General features: G+C 40.4%; 3 protein-coding genes across 4 annotated transcripts in view; 1 reads left to right on the forward strand and 2 right to left on the reverse strand.

Moving 5' to 3' along the window:
• The window catches only part of map1lc3a (microtubule-associated protein 1 light chain 3 alpha), a 9,513-nt gene extending 1,779 nt beyond the window's left edge, over positions 1–7,734 (reverse strand). The window contains exons 1-3 of the mRNA XM_036531971.1: positions 7,549–7,734; positions 4,417–4,472; positions 2,300–2,406 (exon numbers count right to left, since the gene is read on the reverse strand). Of these exons, the coding sequence (XP_036387864.1) occupies positions 2,300–2,406; positions 4,417–4,472; positions 7,549–7,588 (203 nt within the window). The 5' untranslated portion in view covers positions 7,589–7,734. The remainder of the gene's footprint in view (positions 1–2,299; positions 2,407–4,416; positions 4,473–7,548) is intronic.
• Positions 7,735–10,121: 2,387 nt separating this feature from the next.
• On the reverse strand, positions 10,122–12,516 carry dynlrb1 (dynein, light chain, roadblock-type 1). The gene is made up of 4 exons (XM_036531391.1): positions 12,425–12,516; positions 11,876–11,951; positions 11,108–11,275; positions 10,122–10,791 (listed from the first exon to the last, which is right to left on the reverse strand). Exons 1-4 carry the CDS (start codon positions 12,425–12,427, stop codon positions 10,748–10,750), a joined length of 291 nt encoding a protein of 96 aa, XP_036387284.1. The 5' UTR covers positions 12,428–12,516; the 3' UTR covers positions 10,122–10,747.
• A 7,610-nt stretch (positions 12,517–20,126) lies between these two features.
• The window catches only part of st3gal8 (ST3 beta-galactoside alpha-2,3-sialyltransferase 8), a 13,642-nt gene continuing 8,768 nt past the window's right edge, over positions 20,127–25,000 (forward strand). Inside the window, exon 1 of one of the 2 annotated variants that reach the window (XM_036531538.1) lies at positions 20,127–20,204. The gene's annotated coding sequence lies outside the window, so the exon portion shown is untranslated. Of the gene's footprint in view, positions 20,205–24,941 lie in introns of those variants that run through there. The other variant, XM_036531536.1, reaches the window with a different exon arrangement.

Consider the following 25,000-nt stretch of genomic DNA (forward strand, 5'->3'; position numbering starts at 1 on the left):
CCATTACCCGATTCTGTTTCTAATATGCGTGCAGTGCACATGCGTTTTCAGCTTCTTCAAACCATTTAAATGAAGATCAAGCAATGCAGGCCAGATCACAACCATAAAAAGCTAGCTTCATATTGAGCACACAATGGCTACACACTGCCCTGGGGCCCTGGGCCTTTCAGTGATTTGGAATCACATTTGTCTGCAGAGAGGGAAGTCAGTCTAATCCTGCTCGACATAATATGAGAAATTACGTAACGATGAATCTAGTTCCCAATGCAGCCAATTGACTTCATTCGACTGTTGTTTCATGTTTTGCCATCCTGCTTAACTGAATACACATGCAGGTTTAACCCTGAGATTTTCCCCCGGTTCTTAGATCTCATTCCTTATCTGACTTGACTCAGACTGGCCATGTAATCATCCTATAGTTCTCTCTCTCAAAACTCTGTGGTGAGCATGTTGATACAAAATGGTTGCCGTGCCATGTGGGCGCCACACATCAGTGGTGGATTAAGTGTGAATCCCTTCTGTGTATCTCTTGTAGGAAGGTGTCTCTGATTTAGTGAGAATGTGAAAATCTGAAGGATTGTTTTGAAGGATTTTGGGTAAATCCAGGAATTTGGTTACTAACCCTTGCATTATACCCAAGGCTGTTACAGCAAGGTATAGTATGGCCTTGTATTTCACCATATGTCGTCAAAGGCAGGGCACTTGCTATAAATACTGGAGAGTCCGGGGCTATTTTTAGTTTTAAAGCAACATGGGGCATTGCTTTGAACACTTAAGGGTCAATTCACTCTATATGAGAGGGTCATTTGACTGTACATCAAATATCATATGGACTTTACATCCCAATGTGCCCAACATGGATAAATATAGTGATTAAGACAAGTTTCACTTTCTCATGATCAAACTAAAAAAAAACCTTCATGACACCCAAACATGGAAAACACACGTTCTCCCAAGTCATTCTCCTACCAACTCGTTCACCAGCAGAAAAGTAAATCAAATTCGTGCCGACCCTACGACCTGTGATGGTTGCTAAAGGAGGGGGACAGCTATTGGAAAAACTCGGCAGCTGCCAATGATAACAAGGTTTATTTTGGAGCTGAAGAGTTTTAAAATGTGTTTCCTGTGGTCCGTGGAGCCCGTCAGAGCCAGCTGTGGACCTGATCCCTGGTACCCCCCCACCCCCACCCCCACTGCCCAGCCAGAGCTGGGTAGCCCGACACTGGAGAGGTGAATGTGTTACGTGGGCCTTTTTCACACTGAGGGCATATATACAGAGCACCACATGGCTGTCAGCATCATAACATAACTTCAGCTGTCAGCTTCTCTCTCTTTTTTTTTTTACATGCAATGCATCTGTGTCCATCCCTTACTTAAGCTTTCTGTTTTTCATTACTTTACTGCTGATAAACCTCAAACCCCATCCCTCTATCACACATTGATTCATTACATTGATGCCAGCTGTTTTTTTTTTTTTTTTTGCTCTTCCTATTAAGTTACTGCCATGTAATGACCTGTCACAACACTGTTGGATATGAACAGATGTTAATGTGTTCAAAACAGCACTGCAAGTAATTACATGTGGGTATGAACTATGAATTCAAATGAGTGTGTTTACACTCCACAAGTCCTCCATGAGCTGTTGAAAATGCAGTCGTGGAGACATCTGTCATTTCATGTTTTAAAAATTCTGGAGTTTTTATTTACATCCAAAAGACATACCCAACAGCAGCATGCCATTTGCCTATTTTGTGTTTAAAAGCTACCTGTTTCTTTGGCTTTCAAAATATGGATCCATGTGAGAAATCCAGTAGTAATGGTACAGTCACAATATTGTCATTTAGCAGATGCTCTTATCCAGAGCAACTTACACAGGTTACAATTTTTTACATTGTTATCCATTCATACAGCTGGACATTTACTGAGGCAATTTTGGGTTAAGTACCTTGCCCAAGGGTGCAGCAGCGGTGCCCCCAGCGGGGAATCGAACAGGCGACATTTTGGTTACAAGCCCTGCTCCTTACCGCTATGCTACACTGCTGCCCCACAGTTGTGAAAATGCAACTGAAACAGAGTTGTGAAAATGCTACTGAAACACAGTTGTGAAAATGCTACTGAAACACAGCCTGGGGAGACTCAACTGTCAAGTCAAATGAAATGCTATGTGGAGCACCACATTTGCACGGTGAAGTGGGCCATAAATGCAACCAGCAACAAGCTGCAAGCACAGATATCCAAGCAATCCCCCTGCCCTTTTGAAGATCACCTTCCTTTCAGAATCACGGCCGTATGATATTACCTGATGATCTTCACCAGCTCACTCATGTTGACATGGTCAGGGACCAAAAACTTGGTCTTGTCCAACACCGGAAGCTGCTTCTCTCCCTTGTACCTCTCAATAATCACCTGCAAATGAGATCAAAGGGGCATATATGTCACATCGGCTCTACCTCAGTATGGCCCAGGGTTTCTCATGTTTACACACATCCCATACATACATGCTTTCCTTGCCCCAGGCAGAGATTCCACTCTCTCATCTCACTGTACAACAAGACACTCATCGTGGCCAAAGAGCACCGATTGCAAGCATGCATGCTTATTTTGACATTGTGGAATGATGAACCTGCATGCGTCTATTTGCACAAGCCTCCAACCAGAGAGATCTTTGCGATTCCCTCTTCTTTGTTTTGCTATTGCAGGAACTGTTCCAAGAAGAAAAATGGCCAGTCAAAGTTCTTATTTGCCTTGCAAGAACTTAAGCTTCAAGCAGTTGCGGAATCTTTGTATTTCCTTCAGTTTCCTTCTGTCGTTTGTAATAAACCTTCCACTACTGTGCTGGGTCTTACTTACTGCTGCCATGTAGGAGAGGCAGCTGACCTCTGACCTTCATTAAAGTTCAGCAAAAACAGAAACCACCATCTTGAATGACACGTAGCTAACTCGGGACACTCCACCAGTACTTGAATGTGGTTGGTCAAAACCAGGCACAAGAAAAACGTTTGTTAATTACCATTATATTTTAACACAAGAATGAGGAGTACAGTGGTACTTCACCCTAGACCCCATATTTTCTAACAGATGCACAACATAAAATCTGAAGAGGCTGTGCAATGAATAACCTGAGGATTAAATGCACTAGACTTTGTTGTCCTCACATACTACAGATGGTATAATTCAAATGTTGCTTGACAGATTAATACATCTTAAGCGTGCCAGGCCTTTGGTGATGGTGACCAGTGATGTGGATGACCTTTGTAGCCAGCTACCTCACAGGAGCTTTCAGTACAGTATTAGCAGACAAATTTCTTTTGTAAACTACCCGCTTATGATTTCACTTGTCACACACACACACACACACACAAAATATTGCTGCCTACACTGATGTGTACACATACATTTTTAAAACATCACATCAGTACAAATAATTTAAAACAGCTGGTAACAGTCATATTTGTATTACTGTACTTACCTGGTTTTTCACAGTTGGAAAACGCTGCCCTGTATGCTAATTTGTATGCTTGTCCTATAACAAGTGCAATCAAAGACCTCTAGTAATAAAATATCGTTACTGTGCCCTTCTGATGCGGAAGAACGGACAGACAATGGATGAGTATGTTGCCATTTTCCCTTTGGCTTAGCATTTTTTATGGATTATTAGCCTGAAAATACAAAGGGCAAGTCTTCCTTGAGCTAATTTGCAATGGGCAGCCAGCAGAAGCCTTTTTCTGTTATGAAAAGGAGAAGTCAGTCCTGCTCAAGCTCAATGCATATTTTACACTGAGACAAGTCTTGTCTTTCGTAATGTACTACATTCTGTCTGACAGGCCTCCCTCCACAGCAGAGAGGTTTGAGAAGAGGGTCAACGAGTCCATGAAAATCCACTCAGGCCTTATTGCTGCATTGCTGTGGTGTGCTGTGAACCCTGGTCCCCACCCTCGATGGGCTGAGGACTTCACAGTACATATGAGAAATTTAAAGAACCAGTAGTTATTCTTATTTATTATTATATTATTATTCTTCCAGAAGACAGCAAATCAGTTTGCTTTTTTGTCATTGTAATCTGAAAGCAGTCTTGTACATGAGTGCACAGTTGGATGTCTGGATATTTCACCCCCCCCCAACATCAAGCTGATCGCTGACTTAATTACTTTACTGACAGCTGAAACCATGCTTTCAGGAGCTTTAGTGGAGCTCACTGGGGAGCCGGTTCAATGTTAACCACATCTCTTGCAGACTGAGAAACACCCCTTCCAAAAGACAGAACACGGCATTCCATGGGACCAAAACCAGACATTTTATTCAGGTGTGGCATGGTTCTGTAATAAACTGAGCCCACTGATCTACTGTTTGTTTTTTTTTTTTTCATTAAGTCTGTCCTCTCTCAGAGGCAGTGAGAAACGGAGGGGAGAACCTTACCGGGATTTTGTTGGGGTGCTGCTCCCGAATCTGCTGCACCTCTTTGCAGCGATCAGCTGGAAGAGATAAGAGATGAGAAAATTAATATTTTACACTGTAAACTCCATCTCTGAACTCGGCAACCTGGGGCAATGTGCAAACCGGATTTCAACACAGGAAAAACAGGAATCATAAAAAGCAACAATCTTTATTTTATTGTTAGAGTTTCCGAATAATTCTTTGTGCCAGAGCCAAAGCGATTTTACTAAAGGCCTCCAGCGACATGAGATTATTGTTTTTTTTTTTCCAAACATTTGGCCTGGCATTCTGAAAAATGGCAGAGAGGAATATGAACAAGATTTCCAGTGTGGAAACAGCCAAGCAGCTGCCTTACGTGACAGCGCTAGTTATTGGAATTTTGTAACACAACAACAGCATGGCCTATAGCACTACCCCCATCTTAGCCCCTCCCCCTTGTCAACCCTATCCAATCCCAGCCAAGTCTGTGTCCTTTAGTTACCTAGGCTGTCAGCTGACTGACAGCATGATAACAGTCATCCACCAAAACAAACAGCAGCTATACGGCCATAACCAGATAGGAAAGGAGAGGCAAAGGGGAAAAGGAAGAAGAAAGAGGAAAAGTGAGATCGGGGAAAGAGAATATTATTTTTGGGGAGTGACAACATAAAAGCTGTTGGTCATAGTACAGAAAAATGTAGGGCTTCAAAAATCATGTAGACTATGGAACACTTCATTAAGCTTTAGTTGGGAATTCCTTAAAAATAAGCTCATGAGAACATAATATAGTCTGTGATGTTGGTTGTCAAGAGACAATGATTACGAGTGCTTAGTTACAGATATGACATAGATAATATAACAGGACTTCAATAAATGTCACACAATGTGTGACGTTAAACAATTCTACACCCAATGACTTTACAGTTATAATGTTCAATTTTGAAGATTTTTCTGGTTGTTTTTTGCTGTCCCTGATTCCTCATGCGGTAATTCCACTGTAAATGAGTACTAAGGGTAAAATGCAAATATTACACATACAGTGCAGTAATTTAAAAACATTAAATTAGGTGTAACATTATTTTGACCATGTCACAAGATACTGATTAAAGAGATGTACATTTAGGGAAGGGTAAAAGGAAATGTATGTAGGTAGGCTAGAAGGATTTTTATATATGTCAACCAATTACATAAATTAAATCACATTAGGCGAACATAGCAAAATTTGCTTCAACAGGGAGTGAGATCCTCTCGCTCAAGTTATTCTGTGACATGCAAGAAGATTATTAAGTTACTGGTTCACTTAGGGCTTTTCTGATAAAAATTCAATTTAACGTATACACTGCATGCAAGAATACATAAATGCACAATTTGAGTGTCCTCTAATGGATCATAATCAGATTCAGATCCAAGCAATCCAGTTACAGTATTAAGAATCCCTTGTGTTAGGATATAAGAGGCAGATAACACTGGCAAGGAAACATGTCAAAAACTTCCACAGTAATATGTCTTATGTTGGTGGGCAGCCCATGTCAACCCTTTTTTGGCAAGAGGAAAAAAAGAAGCTTGGGATTCACAGCTGAAAGATTGAAAAAAAAAACTGCTAAAAAATGATCTCGCTATGGAGACTGAGAAGAATTGACAGATTTAAATTAAAGAGTGACTGGCACACACAACGCTAATCAGTAAGGATACTGAGGTTTAGCATATTTATTTAATTCATCTGAGGCTATAAACTGGGCCAAAGTGTCACTGATCCCATCCATGTAATCAATGTTAAACAGCACAGAGCACTCACTGAGTCATTATCATATCTCAGTACGTCGGACGCTTTATACTAGTGCACCTGGTCCACCACATTGTCTCTTCGCAATATATCATATAACACTGCGGAACTGAGACAACTGCTGTTTTGCTGGATTCTGATCCTTGCTTCAGAGTTCATTGCTGGAACCCAGAAACAGCTAGGTCAGTAATGAGTCTGCCTGGTGCTACTGAACAGTATACAGTTAAATCCCAAAGGGGTCTTACTTTGCATGTAAATTATGGCAACATGGTTCCTGATAGGGGTTCAGGACTCAAATGGCAAGAGATATGCTGGTGTTTTTGTTGTTTTCGGGATAGACACATAGTCTGACTAGGAATGAGTAGCAAGAATTTAAATTGACCTGTTTTTCCATTGTATTCAATTTGAAGGACACTTGCAAAACAGCATGAAAGTCTCTCTTGTTCCATTCACTTAATGGCTTATGCACATAAGTTGAGACACATTTTACTTAATAGTACTATGGTGGTGTTGTCAATAATGTAGCCTATAATGGCTGACACAGTCTTGGCACACGTCCAACAGCACTGGCTGAAGAAGTATCAATACTGAGGCCTTCTAAGCTAATACCCTGTCAACGTGTCCTATTGCTACCACAAGTAATTTCTTCGCATGATAACATTTCATTAACCTGACTCCGCGTGATGTTGCAATAATTATTTTTGGTTGATCACTAACAGCCATACTTTGGAAAATGAACTGTCGTAAACAGCCACAAAGGAAATCATCATAACAATATCAGTTTTTTTCCCTGGATTTTGGAAAATAACTACTTAGTTGCATTTCATGCTATTAGAGTTATGCATCGGTGGACAGCTCCTCCCTATCCGCAACCCATATGTCGGTGTATGTAATATCAAGTTACATCATCACTTTATCTTCAGCTAAAAGACAGATCATTTTTACAAATGCTGAATTTGTTTTCCATAAACCCATGTCATTATGACGCGGGAATACAGTTAGACGGCTAGCTAATAATGTTATTCTAAACTAGCTTGCTTCTATTCGATAAACGTAACACACGCACACGCAGACACACACGTCAACAACCTCTCACAAACAGCACCACAAAGGCCTCTCAGCCTCTTTTTTGTCTAATGATCGTCGATAATCACACTGAATCTAAATTAGCAAAGCAAGTCCGTGCCTTGCTGGACAAGCTTTCAAGACGGACTGCTTCGTCCTGCACCTTGATTTTCCCCTAAACAAATTCTGGCAGGGGGAGATAACTACTAGGAGAAAATCTTAACGATATGTCTACAGCTAGAATTAGGCAGCTGGTCATAAAATCTACGGCAACTGGTGTTACTTACCAAATGTCCTTCTTTGTTTGAAAGGTCTGTCCGAAGGCATCACTATTGATTGTATTCTACACTGCAGAGATAACTACTTTGCCACTTATGTAGCAAGTTATTTTTGTTGCGAAATCAAGGCTGTCACAAATGTTGCGATGCTGTTTTCCCAGGCTGGTCTAGCTCTACCAAAACAGCTTTCAGGACAATAACCCAAGACTGTGACGTCACCCTAAGGATTTAAAGGGAAAGTGAGCGCTGCTGTTGCGGCTCCTCTCCGAGGTCGCAGCTGGAATAGCAGCAGTGTGCCGACAAATTCCTCACGGCTGGCACTAACGAACAGTCCAGTTCACAAACCACCACTACCACCATTATCCGATTGTCCCACTGTTTTTTGTAAGCCAACATTTTTTCCCCCAAATATATTTCTAGTAGGTTAGCGAATTATCGTTATTAACTTCATTATAAGCGTGGCAGAACACGGCACACACACCAAAAGCAACAACAAAACACAGCAACATGGAGAAACAACGAAAGGAAAAAGACCCATTATAAATAGGTGAAAAAAATAGTTTAATTCACTGGGTGAAGCATTGGCTTTCAGACTGAGGGAAGTTATTCCGCTTCCAAGGAATGTTTTCATGCTGTAGTTAAATAAAGTAACAGTGTAGCAACACCACCCAAGACTGTAGACCACATTTTCATGAACATGCTATATATAGTGTGATTCATAATTAAATCTTTCTAAGAACAAAACATTTAAAGGTTGAGTGATCTACTGTTTCTTAAAAGAAGCCATATTGGAATTCCACAGAGATAAGATACATTTTCAGCCCAAAACCTCAGGGCAGACATCCAGAAGATTTTCTTTGACTGGATTTAACTTTATGATCTGATATATCGCAATTTATGATGAGCATATTTTTCCACAAGATGGGACTTGCCTCATGACCCAAGAACATGTCATGTTTGTGCCTATATATATATTACAAACATGTAAAAGGTGTTGCTAGGCACAAACATGACATGTTCTTGGGCCATGCGGCAAGTCCCATATATATATATAAATTTACTTGTTTTCCATGAAAACATACATGAAATGAGTTTGAATAGGAAATATAGAAAAATGAATAGGAAATATAGTCATTGACAAGGCTAGAAATAATGATTTTTAACTGAAATTATTGTGTCCTTCAAACTTTCTTTCATCAAAGAATCCTCAATTTGCAGCAATTACAGACCTTTGGCATTCTAGCTGTCAATTTGTTGAGGTAATCTGAAGAGATTTCACTCCATGCTTCCTGAAGCACCTCCCACAAGTTGGATTGGCTTGATGGGCAGTTCTTACGTACCATATGGTCAAGCTGCTCCCACAACAGCTCAATAGGGTTGAGATCCGGTAACTGTGCTGACCACTCCATTATAGACAGAACACCAGCTGACTGCTTCTTCCCTAAATAGTTCCTGCATAATTTGGAGCTGTGCTTTGGGTCATTGTTCTGTTGTAGGAGGAAATTGATTCTTATCAAGCACCGTCCACAGGGTATGGCATGGCGTTGCAAAATGGAGTGATAGCCTTCCTTCTTCAAGATCCCTTTTACCCTGTACAAATCTCCCACTTCACCACCACCAAAGCAGCCCCAGACCATCACATTGACTCCACCATGCTCGACAGATGGCGTCAAGCACTCCTCCAGCATCTTTTCATTGATGAATGATACCGGCGGTGATGGCTGCACAAAATAAAACGGAACAGGCAAGCCTCCATCTCTGACGCTGTCTCAATATTTTTATAAAACTTGTGCCGTGGCTCCACATTGCCATGTTGTAAATAAGCAAGCCCATTTCATTACCCTCCATTTTGGTTTGTTTATGGCAACTACTTCTACTTCCGGTTGCAATGTCATTACTATAACAAAAAACGTGGATAAGACCGAAATTGAGGATTGCCACCCGGACACATATGCATAAGCACCAGCTATAATGACTAGCTAAACAGTTATTCATCTACAACTCTGCCATGGCTAAATATGTGATGTAGGTTAGCTAGCTATTACTAAATATATACCTAAGTATATACCTACATAACTAAAGTTGGTAACTTGCTAGAAGCCTTGCTAACAAGGTCAAAACTAATACTGCGACTTGTGCATTCATGGTGAGGGAGATTAAAGGGAGGGGGGAGACATTTGTAAGATATTACAGCATCCTGACCCTGAATGTGGGCATGATTCCTGGTGGAAATTCCCTTTACTTTCAATGAGACTAATATTGCTGCACTCAACCAATGGAAGTGGTTTGCCTGCTCATTCCCAGTACAAGCTTTTTAAGACACCTCCTAAGAACAAACACCTTTCCCCACTTACTAACTCAGGTGGCCCAGTCATTGATGTCAGACATTGTCAAATGACTGATGTCAAATGTTGAGTAGGTGGCCTGGAACACAGCAATAGGATACCCTGAAAACTCACATTCATCACCAGAGTTTTGGGATTCCCATTCATGTTCATTGTTGTAAAAGCCTCCGAAATAAGAATGATTGCTACAACAAGGAAGAACAGCAATATCTTGTAAGAGGCCTGGTAACTCTCATCTACCACACTGCTGAAAGGTGTCAAAACACAAGTTTGTTGGCTTCTTTTATTCAGTTCCATAAATTTCATATTACGGTTCATTCAATTGCGCCATTACAGACAAAGGGAAAAGCAGACATCTCTGTTCAGAGAAGCACAGATCTGTGGAAGACCACAAAGTAAGAGCACAAGGAGACGAACCAAAAATGGAGATTACATTTAAATCAAGTAAATAGGAATAAGTACTATTATCTGAAATCTTGAGTGGATATGCTGTCCATTAATGACTGTTTTGTATGAATTGCTTCCTGTGACTAAATATACATGACAATTATTCAACACTACATGTGAAGAAACACTTCCCTCAAAAAAAACCTTCCTTGCATTCAGCAAATAAGGGACATCACTGGAATTATGAATGTTAATTAAGTTTATCTAGCTCCATGGCCATATTTGTCCTAAAACAGATTTTTGGACATGGTCAAGCCATCCTTTGCATTTTCACCAGAAACAGTGTTTCAAGTCTTTCCTGAATACACAGTTATGATGCTTTTAGAACATTCTGTATGTTATGATGAACTACAATTTGGCCATTAAATAAAAAATATATTTAAAAAAAACACACACACAAAATAAAAGCAGTCTTCTTAGTCTGTTGGGTTCTGAATGACGATGAGAAAATAGTCCTTATCTGTCAATCAAAACAAAAAGACAAATATTTAAAATTTACTTTAGTACGTTAATGTAAATCATTAATTTTACAGAATGCCAAAACTCCACATTCCAAAATTGAACATCTACTGGCTTCCATGCAAACAAAGAATCATTCTTCTCTAGTTCTTTTAAACAAGTTGTTATTTGTATTGAATTTACGGTATAAATCAATGATGCAATTTATTTTCTTTTTAGTTAGAGCAGAAATGCACTTAGGCTATTTGAGCAGACATTGTGTGCTAGTTAATGTTATGAATGCATCTATTCATTTCTCCAAGCTGAGCATGATATACCTGGGGCGATCATGATCTCGTTCTTCTTCGAGCGGACCCTGAGAAAGGTGAGATCGTTCTGGGGGTCAATATCTCTGACTGTGCTCCGTGCCTTCATTACCAGCTGATGGATGAGCCCTGCGTACTGCACCGTGCTGGAGTTGTCGAGGGTGGTCTTAATAGGGATTCCTGAGAGGAGAACAGCAGATGTTAGGGAAGGACAGAACCACAGCTACGGCACAGTACACGTTAGCTGGTACCGCTTGCTTTTGACTGTCATTCAGTGGATATGTGGATCAACTGCTTATCTTTTGGCATTACCAAAATACTGAAAATGCTGGCTTCCAATTTAACATAACAAGTGTGAAGGAATCAAATATGCTTCAAATTGGCCAAATGACAGCGAGGAAGAGTTTTAGTTCATTAGACAGACATTCTGTCTTTTATATTGCACTTTGTGCAGCTCTCATTTAACTGGTAGCTACCTCTATGACAGAGGTTTGAAATTACCAGATGAGTTGCACAGTTTTGGTACGCATACCCATCATGCTATTCTGCTGCCCTTCAGCAACACTTGTTACCTAAGAAACCTATAAATCTGCCAACAAAGTTGTGTTGCTGTCTACTGTTGCAGTTAACACTACAGCTGAGCTTGTAATCAGTTTGGGGCATTAAAAGATCATTTACCCCGAAATAACTCAAATTATACATACATACTTGGTGGACACATTAAAGGGCAGTAGAGTTTTATAGCTACATGGGTTTTCTTCCCCCCTCCCCCCCAGTTACCTTCTGCGTTGACAATGATGATCCCCTGCACGCCTTTCTGACCCTGAATTCTCTTCAGGGTTTCTTCAACTTCAGCCTTTAAAACACGTCATCCAGTTAGTCTACGAATAACCCTGCACGCAACTCAAAATCTAGCTAAATGCAACCTGCTAGCTATCTGTAGCTAACCATAGCTAATCTTTTCAGAGTCAGTTTCGTCGCAAGTTACGTTAACATACTATAACATCGAAAGACAACATCAAGAAACAGCATAGCTCACCAGATGCCATAATGCCATCTCTAGATTAATTCAGAAATAATAACAGTGTTGCTAGCTGGCAAGCGATTTAGCTAATCCCATCTGCTAGCTAGATAGCCTAGCTAGCCTGCTCACTAGCTAGCAACCAAAACCAACGCCCCGTAAACACAGAGCTGAGCTAGCAGGTTCGCTAGCTAGTTAGGCTATTCAGCATCCGTTGTCTTACGAAAATGAAGGTATGCACAAATTTCTACTGACTAAAGCCATGCGTCATATTCCTGTTGGCTCAAAGGAAGATGAAATGCACTTGCCATTTTCTTTTTAAATCAAAGACTGGACTGATGGCAAAAAGACCGTGTCGACTTCAATTGTAGCAGAGAAACAACGAGTATAAACGGGCATGCGCACAATGACGATACGTCATGTGGAAACAGTCTGGCGCGCACTTCCGCCGGTGTAGCAGCTTTGTCGTTTATTGGGCTTTGTGTGCTGAATCTGCAGTGCACTCATTCTGTTCCGTACATCAAAGACGTAATATACGACGAGGTGCGCACGTTAGAATGCCCACAGTTTTACAAAACTGTACTAAAACAAATTTCACCTTATTTATTTCATGGTCTAAGTATGTGTCATCGTCATATCGCCTGAAGAATTTCAACGCAAACTTGGAAACTGATTAGCGCCATCTACTGCACTGGAGTGGATAGTATTCTCAAAAAGTGCTTGGTCAGCTGCGTAAATTGTGCCGCATATACTGATCCTATATCAGCACCAGCGATTTGTACGGGATGCTGACAATCTTGAGACCGGTCCAACAGTTTCACCTCGAATCTGTTCGAAATCTTCATACGTGTTTCGGTACGTTATCACTGTGAACGAACACACATAACATATCTCTTAGCAACGGCAATGTAAAATATGGTTCACATTTAAACTGATTGTTGTAATCATTGTTTGAGTATAACATTAATGTTTACACTACATCTACAGCAAAACCAATCTCTGTATTACTCTCCACATTAGTAACACAATATAACAGAAACATAACTGAATTCACTGAAGTAAAACAAAACTAAGGCAGATAGACAATCCCACAGGTCAACAGGCTCTGAACTCTTGACTGTGTTTTTATATTTATACTTGCTTTTAACACAGTGATGTTTCCTGAGAGAGGCGACTGTATTTTACTGAAAATTGAATGTTGTGTGAGGTTCAGATCTCTGGGCAGGCGTGGGGGTAAAGAGCCCTCTGACTAAACAAAACAGGTCTGTAACCTATACATTACCTTAAGTAACAGTGTATTAGTGCAGCGTAAAGGGTGTAACTGTTGCAGAGAAGAAAAAAAAAAAGTTTTGTGTCATGTTTTCTCCTGCCCAGGGCGTACCAGCTGAAATGAATCTTTAAGATAAGATAGGATAAGATAAGATAAAATAACACTTTGTTGATCCCCGGGAGGGGAAATTTGGGAAAATTTGGTTATGCCATGGATGTTTCTGATTCGTATTGTATAATATGGAAAAAAAAACACACACACTACCATCTCTTGTATTTCAAACTGGTCAAAAGTAGTTTAAACCAGGTTGACTGCAGAGGGCAGTACAACTCCCTGAAAAGTTTGTCAGGAAGCTGATACTGTCTTACTGCTGTTTGCCTACATGGGAGCAATATCACATGTAAATTTTCATTGTACGATCCATATGTAAATGTATATTTACATTAGCATGAGTAGTTTGAGGTGCATCTGTACTGGTATAAAGATGAAAGTTGTGTCCTTTTCTCCGAATGTCAGCCTTGCAACATCTCTAATGTCTGCCTGGTGGCTATGAACACGTTTTTGGGAATGCAGGGGCTAAGCTAAAATACCAGAATTAAATTATTGGAAACTTGGTAATATTTGTAACTATCATAAAATGGTGAGCTCAACACACAGCCAAAATCAGCCTGCCTTCATTGCTTTGGCTTTTCCTCATGCTCCTTGAAACAATTACTTTTCAATATACTGCTGCCTTAGCTAATACCAATGCATTTTACCCCACAAATTTATTCTATACCACATTTTGCTTTGTAACTCATCTTGGATAAGGATGTCTGTCAAATAAATTAATATGGTTGCTGATAAAATTAATAAAATCAGTTATCCTGTAGCAGGACACAAGTCAGTACTTGTTGAGCACAATTATGCAGCACTGACCAGCCAATGCAATGACCAATGCAAACGAACAATGTCAGTCTGGCAGAACATCATGTCACACATTAGAGTTGTTTTTTTTTCTATGTTGTAGTTTAAAACTAAAAGCTTTTGAGATTGTACTGAAACATTGAGGATTTTCCATATGGGGCAAACCAGACAATCTGCCTGGACTGCCATGTCAGTTAGGTGTGAACTGATGTAGTCCAGAACTATCTCTCTGATTCTAATTGTAGAATCCTGTTCAGCTGTCAGTGAAGATCTTTTGTGTGAGGCAGTCAAAGAGAAGAATGGTATGCCTTTTGGACTATTTAAGCTTTCATGTGAAACTTCCATCACATTTTCTGGCTTCAACCTCTTAATTTCCCTACAGTTGCAGTTCCCTACGATATTACTGCATTACCTCAATTTTATCTGCAGTACAAAGCTGGGTAGACATGTTTTTTATTGTTGTTTTTGTTTTTTTGTTTTTTTTTGCTGTGATTAGAAATGTTGGCATTCTGCATTCTCCCATGGTTTTTAATACTGATGGTAATGGAAGCAGCATAGTTAAACAGCTTGACAACTCAGTCCACAGCTCTTGCCCACCTAGATCAGAATCAGGTTTTTCCATATCTGAGGCATGCGTAATATCTTTGAAAGGAATGGGTATCTGCTCAATGTCGGGTAAACAGCCAAGGAGGAGGTGTGGGTGGATCCAACATTGCTTACTCCCGAATCTGGACATTATACCACTCTTCCCCTTATTTCACCATGTTAACTGTATTATCTTGTTTATTTCTTATGATATAAATGCGTTCCTGCATAAACCACTGCATTATCTTAATCAAATCCAGACCATAACTGTAATCCAAACAGATTCAGAGTGAAGTAAACAAACATTTTCATTCTGCAAATGGCTCAGTAAAGTGTGACCACTATGAGCTAATTATTGACAGCAGTGTCTCATTATCCCATAAAAGATGTATTTTGGCATTCAGCTACGCTCTCACTGTCATTACGACAGAGATGGGGTAGAGATCAGAGATTGACGGAAGCTTCTGGGATGGGTCAGGACAGGACTTGCCGTGGCACATGCCAGAAGATCAAGAGAGAAAATATGGCACCGATGTTGGCTAAACCGCAGAGTTCATGTGCCCTCCCCCCCTCTTCTTTTCCCCTCCCGTCCTCACCAGCGGGGTCAATGCACAGGATGTCCACAGAAGGTCCATATCATCTGCACTTCCACAGCTGGGTTTAAATCCAGACTCCAAACAATGGAAAACAAACCATTTTAATGTGTCTAATTGCATAACTCAGATGGATGCCCTGAAGTGAACAGACATGCACCTAGTAGTCTAGAATGTTCTGGCATGCGAGAGTGGTGTGTCACTTGCTCTTGCTGTGAGCCTCTAACCCATTTTCCTTGTGTGAAGATGAATTATTTTCTGCCTCACTGTGTGAGGGTGTCTGAATACTGTCTGAATACTGTGATATTCTGTGATATGTATGGCCTTAAAAGGTTTTCACTGGTCACTGCTGTTGCCCTGTTCACTTTGGTGTTCATGCGCAAAAACCTAAACAACTAACTGTATGCTTTCATTACTAGAGAAAGCAGCTTTATATGAACTATAAAAAGTACACAACATTAGGGAAAGGAAACTAGTCTTCCAGAAAGTTTTGTTTAATAATTCCTGAGAATACTCATATATTATACAGTTTAGCGTGTAAGTAAAAGAGGACAATAGAGGCCGATGGGCTTAAATGGTTAAAGGAAGCTGGATGGCATAATCGTCCAGAGTATAAAGATGTTCTTGATACTGTTCTTGGTAGTAAACATATTGCTGAAATAGGTTTAGGTAGCAAGGTCACTATCCATCAACATGATGTTGTTCACTTAAACAACCTTTGACTTACACTGAAGGCAGTCAGGAATCATTAACTCTACAGAAGTGAAATTGGGATCCCCTAAAAATAGTGAGTTTTCATGTATAAACACACATCTCTGGCTCTTTTGTCTTTCCTACAGCAGGTCTTCTTAGTTTCTTAATGGCTAGTTTCCAGTCTACAGCAGTGGTAAAATACAAATAGTAGGCAGGAAAGTAATAATAATAACAAAACTACATTAGCAACTGAGCATCTCATGTGGTAGCTGACAGTGCCCTTCACATGAATTCATTTAAGATGTAAAAATAAGCTAATAGCCTGACAGTTTCCTAACCTCTTTGTTATAATTAACATTCTTTGCTGTCAGCTGTTAATTAATTAATTAAAGCCTTTATTAATTGAATCAATTATTCACGTGAAGTGCACAAAAGGAAGGCTATCACATTAGCTATAATTAAGTAAATAGGGGTTGGCTGCTGATGATTGGTCCTTAGCAAAGGATTACCGAAACCTTTATTTGTAGCACAATGGCCGCCAAATGTGTACAGACACACTTTTTTTGGACGAAAGCAAGGGAGCCAACCAGACAATGTTTTTGGGACATTTGTTATCGCTGAGAGCACATACCTTTGGAGAGTGAGCCTTTGTTCTTTATCATCTTGGCTTCAGATAAACACCACAGCGGGGTCCTACAAAAATTGCTGGGACCTGCTGGACCGTCTCCTCCCTCTCTGGTGTCAGGTGACGGTTACGGGAGAGCCCCAGCTGGTATCCCAGACCAAGGGAGTCGTGGTGACGTGTTTGTGTTGACTGCAAGCTGAGAATGGGGAGCGACGATGGCGGACATCCTGCAGCTGTCGGTGAACAGGGGAGGCGGTCAGAGAACACCGAGTCTGTGGAAGGGAGTGTTTCTGGACTGCATTGCCCAGGCGGACATCTGCAAGGCATCAAAGTGCCAGGACGTCTGGTGTCAAAGCTGAGCTGATAAAGCTGCAGCTCACTGCCACATCGCCTGGGGCCTCACCCTGATGGTTTTCTTCAGAGGCACAAAACAGTGTCTTCATGTGTCATCTTTCCAAAGTACACAGTTGTGAAATACTTGCCACAACATCATCCCATGGCTTGCCTTGTGTTGAAATAGCTTTGAATGACTCCATTCTAGTCGATCCAGACATCTTGAGAATAACAATCTTGCTTGTATTTACTCCTGTAAATTACAGTAGATGTTGTGTCATACATGTGAGGATTAAACTGTTGGTTTGTAATGTTTCTCAAAGATCATACTGTATTTTCCCATAAGATTTTTGAGCTTAGACGTACATTATGAATTCAAATCCATGTCGCTGCTTTTGTACATTATTTATGAAGCACTATTGCATCACATCTAAACACAACTGGTACCTATTCCTATCACAAGACACAGTACATTATCTTGATTTTAGTTGGTTTTTATAACCCAGTACTGGCACTTTTTTTAAATATATTGTTTATTTGCCAAGACGCTCAAAAGAGTGACTCAATGATTGAGTCATTCTGTGGGATAAGGGGTGGTTATTGCTGCAAGGCTTAAATGACCAGTGTTTTTATTCTATTGTAATCACACGTACTACCCACACCAACCTACTACAGTGTATCATTTATATGGATTCACATTAAGTTTTCATGGAAATTTCCATCTACTCCCACATGGATCAGTCAGTAAAAACACTTAACGTTCAAGTGCAAGGCTGGGGGCTACAGCCCAGGTTTGATACTCTGGACTCTAGTCTGGGTTCGATCCCAACCGTGTCATGAGCTGACAAGACTATAGGGAACCCACTTCAGCTCACAGTTAGCTTCGTTCTGCCGAGGATATAGGAGAGGGTGGGGTGGTCAGGGGTTTGTGTTCAGGTAGCTCGTCAGTGACCCCTGCTGGTCAGTCACCTGCAGTCTGCCAGCGTAAAGCTATGTATGAAGCGTCACTCCTCCGACTCCAAACGCCACAACAGTCACCCCTGCAGAGTCTTATGGAAGATCCAGATGACTTATCTGATCTATGAGGCTTAAAGTCAAATTAAGACAAATTTACAAATACTAAGGATTGGGTCCTGAAAGATACCATATTCATTTTACAATGTAATCTTCCAATAAAATGGACAGATGAATCTGTTGACTTACTCAGTATTCTTGTCCCTAGACATACAGGTCAGCTCTCTGCATTTAACTTAAATAATCATTAACTTATTAAAACAGAAGAATGCAAACATACAACAAATCAGTGTAAGATTACCCCTATGAATGCTTTAGTAAAAAATTAAGTTGCCCTCCATAGAGTTGGAGGATAAAAAACGTAACTCTCAACTGCAAACATATGAAAGTCAAGACAGAGACACAGACAAAGACAGACAGACAGGCACACACACACACACACACACACACACACACACACACGCACACACACGCACACACACACAGACGCACACATACATACACACACACACACATACACACACAAACATAAATAACCCCAGGGGTTGTGTGAGAGGACCCACTTATGCACTTATGCATGAGAAGGAAATGTGCTCAGCATTGGGCTTTGGTGTTGTGGTTCATGGGAGCTGGAGGGGTTTGGAAGACATCTTGTAAAAGTGGTCTTTGTGTGGAAGCCAACACCCTATGGACAGTATGAAAATTGATTAAAAGTTCATTACTCTTTTTCTGCTATGCTGAGGACTGCCAAGACATTCAGCCTCTTTGTGAGTGCATGTCAGGACGTCTTGAGCTCACAGAGAGAGATATGGAGGGGGAGTGAGGGGCATGTCACATGACTTGCAAAAGTTGCATACTTCACTACACACAGTCATACTTGTTGCAGCTCTTAACGAAAAGTCAGACGTTACTGGAAACCACCATGATGTGGTGTTCAGAGAGGTTTGCTTCTCAGTTGCAGCTTGATTCCCACTGCCTAGAATATAATTAAACTGCTAGTTCATCTCTGTATATATAAATAGGACAACCTACTCTTCAATTCTTCTCTTCAAAGTGACATTTTTGCAACACTGATGATGAAGATTACTAGTGATCTTGCACTTTAGTTCCTCCCTTATGTTGAGTCTCAAGAGAGAGCTTTCACTAGTATGTCCTGCACTGTGCCTCTACATGCTATTATTATTATTATTCTTGTTGATGTTATAATATGGTGTTTTCCCCTGATAAATTCACTTTCATGCACTGTAAACAAGGCTATCATTAGCCTAAGGAGAAAGAACAGATCATATGTCTCAGGATGTAACATAGAAAGCTCAGACATGGGATAAAACCCAAGTATATCCCTTTCTCTCACTTGTTGATTTCAGCAGATACGTATTTATGAGCCATGTACTGTAGAGCCTCACCCTATCCCTTGACTTCATTTTTACACTGAAAAACTAACCTCCAATTAGATATACATTATAATGCTCAGGTAAACTACTGTACTAATCCATTTAAGTTTCATTAAAGTTCCATTTAAGTACGATTTAAGTCCTTATTACTAGCATGTATGCCTAAGGTATCAAACGCAGGGAAATAAGCTGGAACTGAATGCCACCCCTGCACTGTGCTATTCTTATTTGGGCTCGAGGGCATGAAGCTATAATCCTATAATGGATTGTTAATTATACTATTGAGACAAAAGATGTAAATAAATGCCTCTTTCCCTCTTTCCACAGATGAAACTGAGCTTTACACATTCAGATGGTCATATTTTATGCTGATAAAATCAGTTTCTTCATAACCACATGCTGTGGAAAAAAAGTACAGTATTTAACTGTGTCAGGAGGAGAAAAAAGCAAGAGAAAGAAAGAAAGAAAAGACACTTATTCTGGGCTCCACCTCTTTGACTGAACAAAAAAAAAAAAAGCCTCACATACACTGACATGCCCCCTCACGTCATAATCTAAACCATCTTGTGCAGATTACTTGGTGCATTACAGCAGCCGAGGGTGTGGGACATGGCAGAGCTGGATGCTGCTGAAGCCATCAGGAGAATTCATTCCCTTTCTCAGCCCTGCAACGAGGTACGTGGGCCAGCCTCTTTGTTCCTCCAACTTCTCAGGCCTCCTTTTTCCTCCATTTCTCTGGTCCTTTTGCGCAGCAAGCTGAACCTAATCAGAATCACATCTCTCCCTCTTTCGTTCTCGTTCCCTCTACCCCCCCCCCCCCCCCCCACCAAGTTTCAAATATTACAGAGTGAGACTGCAGTGGTTTGTAACTTCTGAACCTTGACAAACGATCAGGACAGGATGGCAGATTGAATGCGATTTTGCCTTGCAGTTTGTTGTGTGAAAAAAAAACCCTCCGAGACTGAGTGCAGACCATTTCTGTAAATAATTAACCAAAGATTTGATTCCAATTACTGGTTGTATTTCTGTGAATGTGTATGTGGCGATAAGGATTTTATGGGAGGACTGTTAAGATGGCATTCTTTTATTGAGGGAGGAAGAAGCAGTTGTTTTATCTTTTACCTGAAACCACAACAGACAAAAGGATGCAGACCAACTTAACCTCAGAATCCAGTTTACTTCAGGCTGAAAAACTACAGTGCAGTGACTATGGACTTACATGGGGTACATATAATTGTTTGCATCGAAGCAGGCAGAAATTGTCTATTTTTCTTTTTTAAACATATTTAACAAGAGTTCAAAACAAACGGTTCCAAGCTGTGAGCATTTTCATTTTTAGGCAGCTTTCATATCAGAGAGCCTACACATTCAGTCTAAGCCTTGTGCATGAGTGGTATGGCCAGTGTGCAACAGGAGCTTTCAGTAAAAGGAGCAATCCCAAAAAATATCTTTTTTAGTAGCTGTATTCAACATCCATTCAACTGACACTCTTCTCCCCCCATTTTCAGACAATTATGCTGGGTAAATTCAGTATCACAGTGAAAATGCACTTGAAAATGATTTCATTGTGGGCAGTAACTTGTATATTTGTATTTTCTAATAGTCCATTTTAGCATGAGTTCACCCATTCACCTTTTTATGGTCATCAGTATGCTCTCATACAATTTCTTAAAGGCCAGTTGCCTCTGAAATTGGGAATGTTAACCCAATATCACAGCGGTGTACGATTAGGCAAACTTTGCGTACGTGTAGTTTTTCGGTTCAACCTATTTGGCTGCTTGGAAAAAGCTGGACTTCTGCATTTTTTGCGAGTGAATCTTGCTTGCGTGAGCATGATGGCAGAGGTGCAGAGACAGCTATTCAAAGAAGTAGGCAGCACTGTTGTTTTTGGTAATGTTGGGAGACATTGCATCATTTCTCAGAACCCCCCGATGTCATGAGGTGGTTCCTGCCCTCCATGAAACACCATGAAAACATTCTGGCTCGGAGCAGTACTGTTCTCTTTCAGTGCCAGTGTGGAGCTACACTTCATAACAGCAACCAAGCAGTCGAGAGAGTGTTGCACATTCAAGAAGAACAGTAAAAGAACAGCGTGCACACTATGTCAGCATGTTTCCCATTTAATGGCACAGCTAATCTACACATCTCTGGTAGGAAATGCAGGAGATAATTAGTAAAGTCAAATCTAATAAGCTCCATTTTCTCTGGTCTAAACCATCAGGATACCAAATTACTCATTTGTTTACATGAGTAGAACAAGATGTAAAAAAAAAAACAAAAAACTGCTATGCCCTTAAATGGACTGGGTATGTGTTTTATCTCACAAATCCACAAATCAATGTCAACCTAATTCATTTTGAGTAAATGTTTTCAGACCTTAGAACACAGGGCATGATAAAGACAACGTCCGTGACCCTAAATGGATGGCTATATAGTGGCAGCACAAAACAGACACAGGAAGGAGGCCAAACCAGCGAGATAAGCGTAATTAGATTTGCATCTTCTTCTTGATTTATGGTACAGCATTCCAGGCCCAGCTCATATATGTGGCCTCAGAACCGCAGAGAGCTGGCTGTGAAGAACATACTGGTCTTTGTCTAATACAGCACATAATCAAGTCATGCCTCGTTGCTCCATAGTGGATTTACCACACAGTGTAGTCCTTCTGAATGTATACCAAAGGAGACAGAATACAAAGCATTTTTTAAATGCACTGAATATGTTTAGTCATATGATTGTCATATTGTCATATGATTGTGCTGTAAAATATTTTTTTTTCTTTATGGCAGTAGTGACATCATATGTCACAACAATGTATATCGCCTGTGAAAAAGAGAGGTTACACAGGAAAGATTACAGTCATATACAATTATTTGGTGTTTTGCCATGCAATCTTTGAAAGCCTTTTGGTTTTGCACAGACTCGGGGTTCTATTTCTTAAGGTATTGAGGTATTGAACAAGTAGTAATATGAATTCCTCAACGATAAATTACAGATTGCATGCTCAAAGAGGATTCCATTTTCTCATGTTCGAAACTGAAGTGGACAGGTCATAACTGAAACATAATACATTTTAGCACAAAAAGGAGATGAGAGCTCTCTAGCGTTTTGTGCATGTCTGTATGGAAAAGCTAAATTATACCATACACAGCTCATATATTGTCTCCACTTGGAAGTTTTGTATGCAATTTGAAACCAGACTACTTTTATGCAGTTTTTATACATTGCCGCTGAACTCAGCACACAAAACCATAGCTTAGGCAAATGCTAATTACGGACTTCAGAAAAGATGAGGTATATCAGCAAGCCACTATGCCACTCTTTATGAAAGACTATACTACCATACAGTATAAAAATAATATTACTAAATGATCAATACATGTACAATGTAGCCTTCATATTTATTGTATGATACAAGTATGTTAACAATTTGCATATCTTTCCATGGAATTCTCCTTTTTCCAGCTCTGAATATTCAGTTGAATAAACATGCTGTATTGTAAATACATTATCATGAGATTCAGAGCAGTCATGCTTTGCTATCCTCTGTATAAAATCATTAGCCTGTAGACCAAGCCCAAAACAAATTAACATATGATGAGGTAAATATGATTACCAACCAATACTGGAAGCCTGAACTCTGGTATCCACTTCCTGGAGCTGGGAGATGTTGCATGCTGCTGTTTGAGTAGACATCGGAAAGCATTGGGAGCCTCCTCTGATCAAGAGAAGATTTCATGAATGAAAAATATGTAGATGAATGGAAGACCATTTAAATGTATTTCTCTTCTCATAGCAGAAAATGCACTAAATAGTGAATCAACTCAAATTTTCTGAAGCTACTCCTACATACATCCCAACACACACACACACACACACACACACACACTACCCTGTCCCCTATAATCACAGATTTTGGGATTAGTAGTTGTCAGGTTGGGATCATTTCTCCTTATATTAACAAAAATAATGGCAAAAAATCTAGGTAGCCAGTTATCTCAAACTTTTCCCACATAGCGTTAGAAAACTGGTGGTTGCCCAATAATAGTGGAAGACAGCAGCATTGGCTTACTTTGTTGTAACTAGTAATACTGACTGACATTGACATTGACGGACTACGAAACGTACACTTGCTAGACTAGAGAAGCACAGGCATGACTCTCCTGGTGAAACTCCTGGTAGACTGTTGTTGTTACAGTGACACAGAATCACACCTTCCATGTTATACTTCTCCCCACTACTGCTTGAGCCCAGATACTCCTTTGCAGTGCACTTCTGCAAGTGTCAGAAGGCCCTGAGATGGATGTTGCACTTTCACACAGTAAATCACTAATCCTCTAGTGGCTTTGGCTGTAAGATTTTGACAATTCTTGTCCAGCGCCAGAGCAGGCAGGTTCTGGAGATGGCATCAAGCTTAACAGCCATCCACGTGTGCTTGGCAAAGAGCGAGGTGCTGGTCAGGTGTAGCAGATGGGTACAGAAACTGAGACATATTCAAATGAGAGAAATGAGAGATTAGTTCAAATGTAAATATCTTCAGCAAGGGGTGCCATCTTTACTCTTGCACTCTGCCTCTATCTCTGTGTGTGTGTTATATCATTTTATGATACATGGGAGCTGCTACATAGTCAATGTAAAGGAGGCCAACTCCTGATCTACGAAATGTAGGCACCAGCATTGGATCAAAAGTGCAGTATTGCACTCATCTGTAACAAAGCAAACACAACTAGAAACAAACTATTCTTAAACTTCAGTTGTTTTAAGTGTACAATATGATTCTTCTTGAGGCAGTGCAACATAGTGGTAAGGAGCAGGACTCCTAACCACAAGGTTGCTGGTTCAATTCCCCACTGGGACACCGCTGCTGTACCATTGGGCATGGTGCTTAACCCACAATTGCCTCAGTAAATATCCAGCTGTATAAATGGATAATACGTGAAATTGTAACCTATGTAATTTTAATAAAAACAGCGTCTGCTAAATGACAATAATGTAATGTTCTAAACATGAACCTTTGAATACTGTGTGTAATAACATCCTACAGCATTAAAATCCAACACTACTGCACCTTGCAACTAACAGCAGATCACCCACCTGCCTTAATGCCTTGAACAGAGGGAAAAAATCGCCTATGTTTTTTTTTTTTTAATCCAAACGAAGTTTTGATTAACTCTTCCTCCGTAGTGGTTACACACTCGCTGGAAGGAATTTAAAACTAACCTAAACAGCAACTGCAGCAATACCAGTACTGTATTCAATATTAGCAGCAGCAACAACTCTACACCATCGTCCGCTTTTGCGCGTTAATATAACTGTAATGTCTGCCACATTTTATCTACAACGCAGCAAGCGTTAGCGGAAATAGAAGAGGAACAGGCCCGCAAAACACAAGCGATAGCATTTGAGCGAAGATCGCGGCACCAGTCGCGTGTTTTAAGCTGCCTGTTGGCTCGGTGTTCTATTCCTGCGCC

Source organism: Megalops cyprinoides, chromosome 6 (assembly GCF_013368585.1).
Source record: "Megalops cyprinoides isolate fMegCyp1 chromosome 6, fMegCyp1.pri, whole genome shotgun sequence".
Classification (NCBI taxonomy): Eukaryota; Metazoa; Chordata; class Actinopteri; order Elopiformes; family Megalopidae; genus Megalops; species Megalops cyprinoides.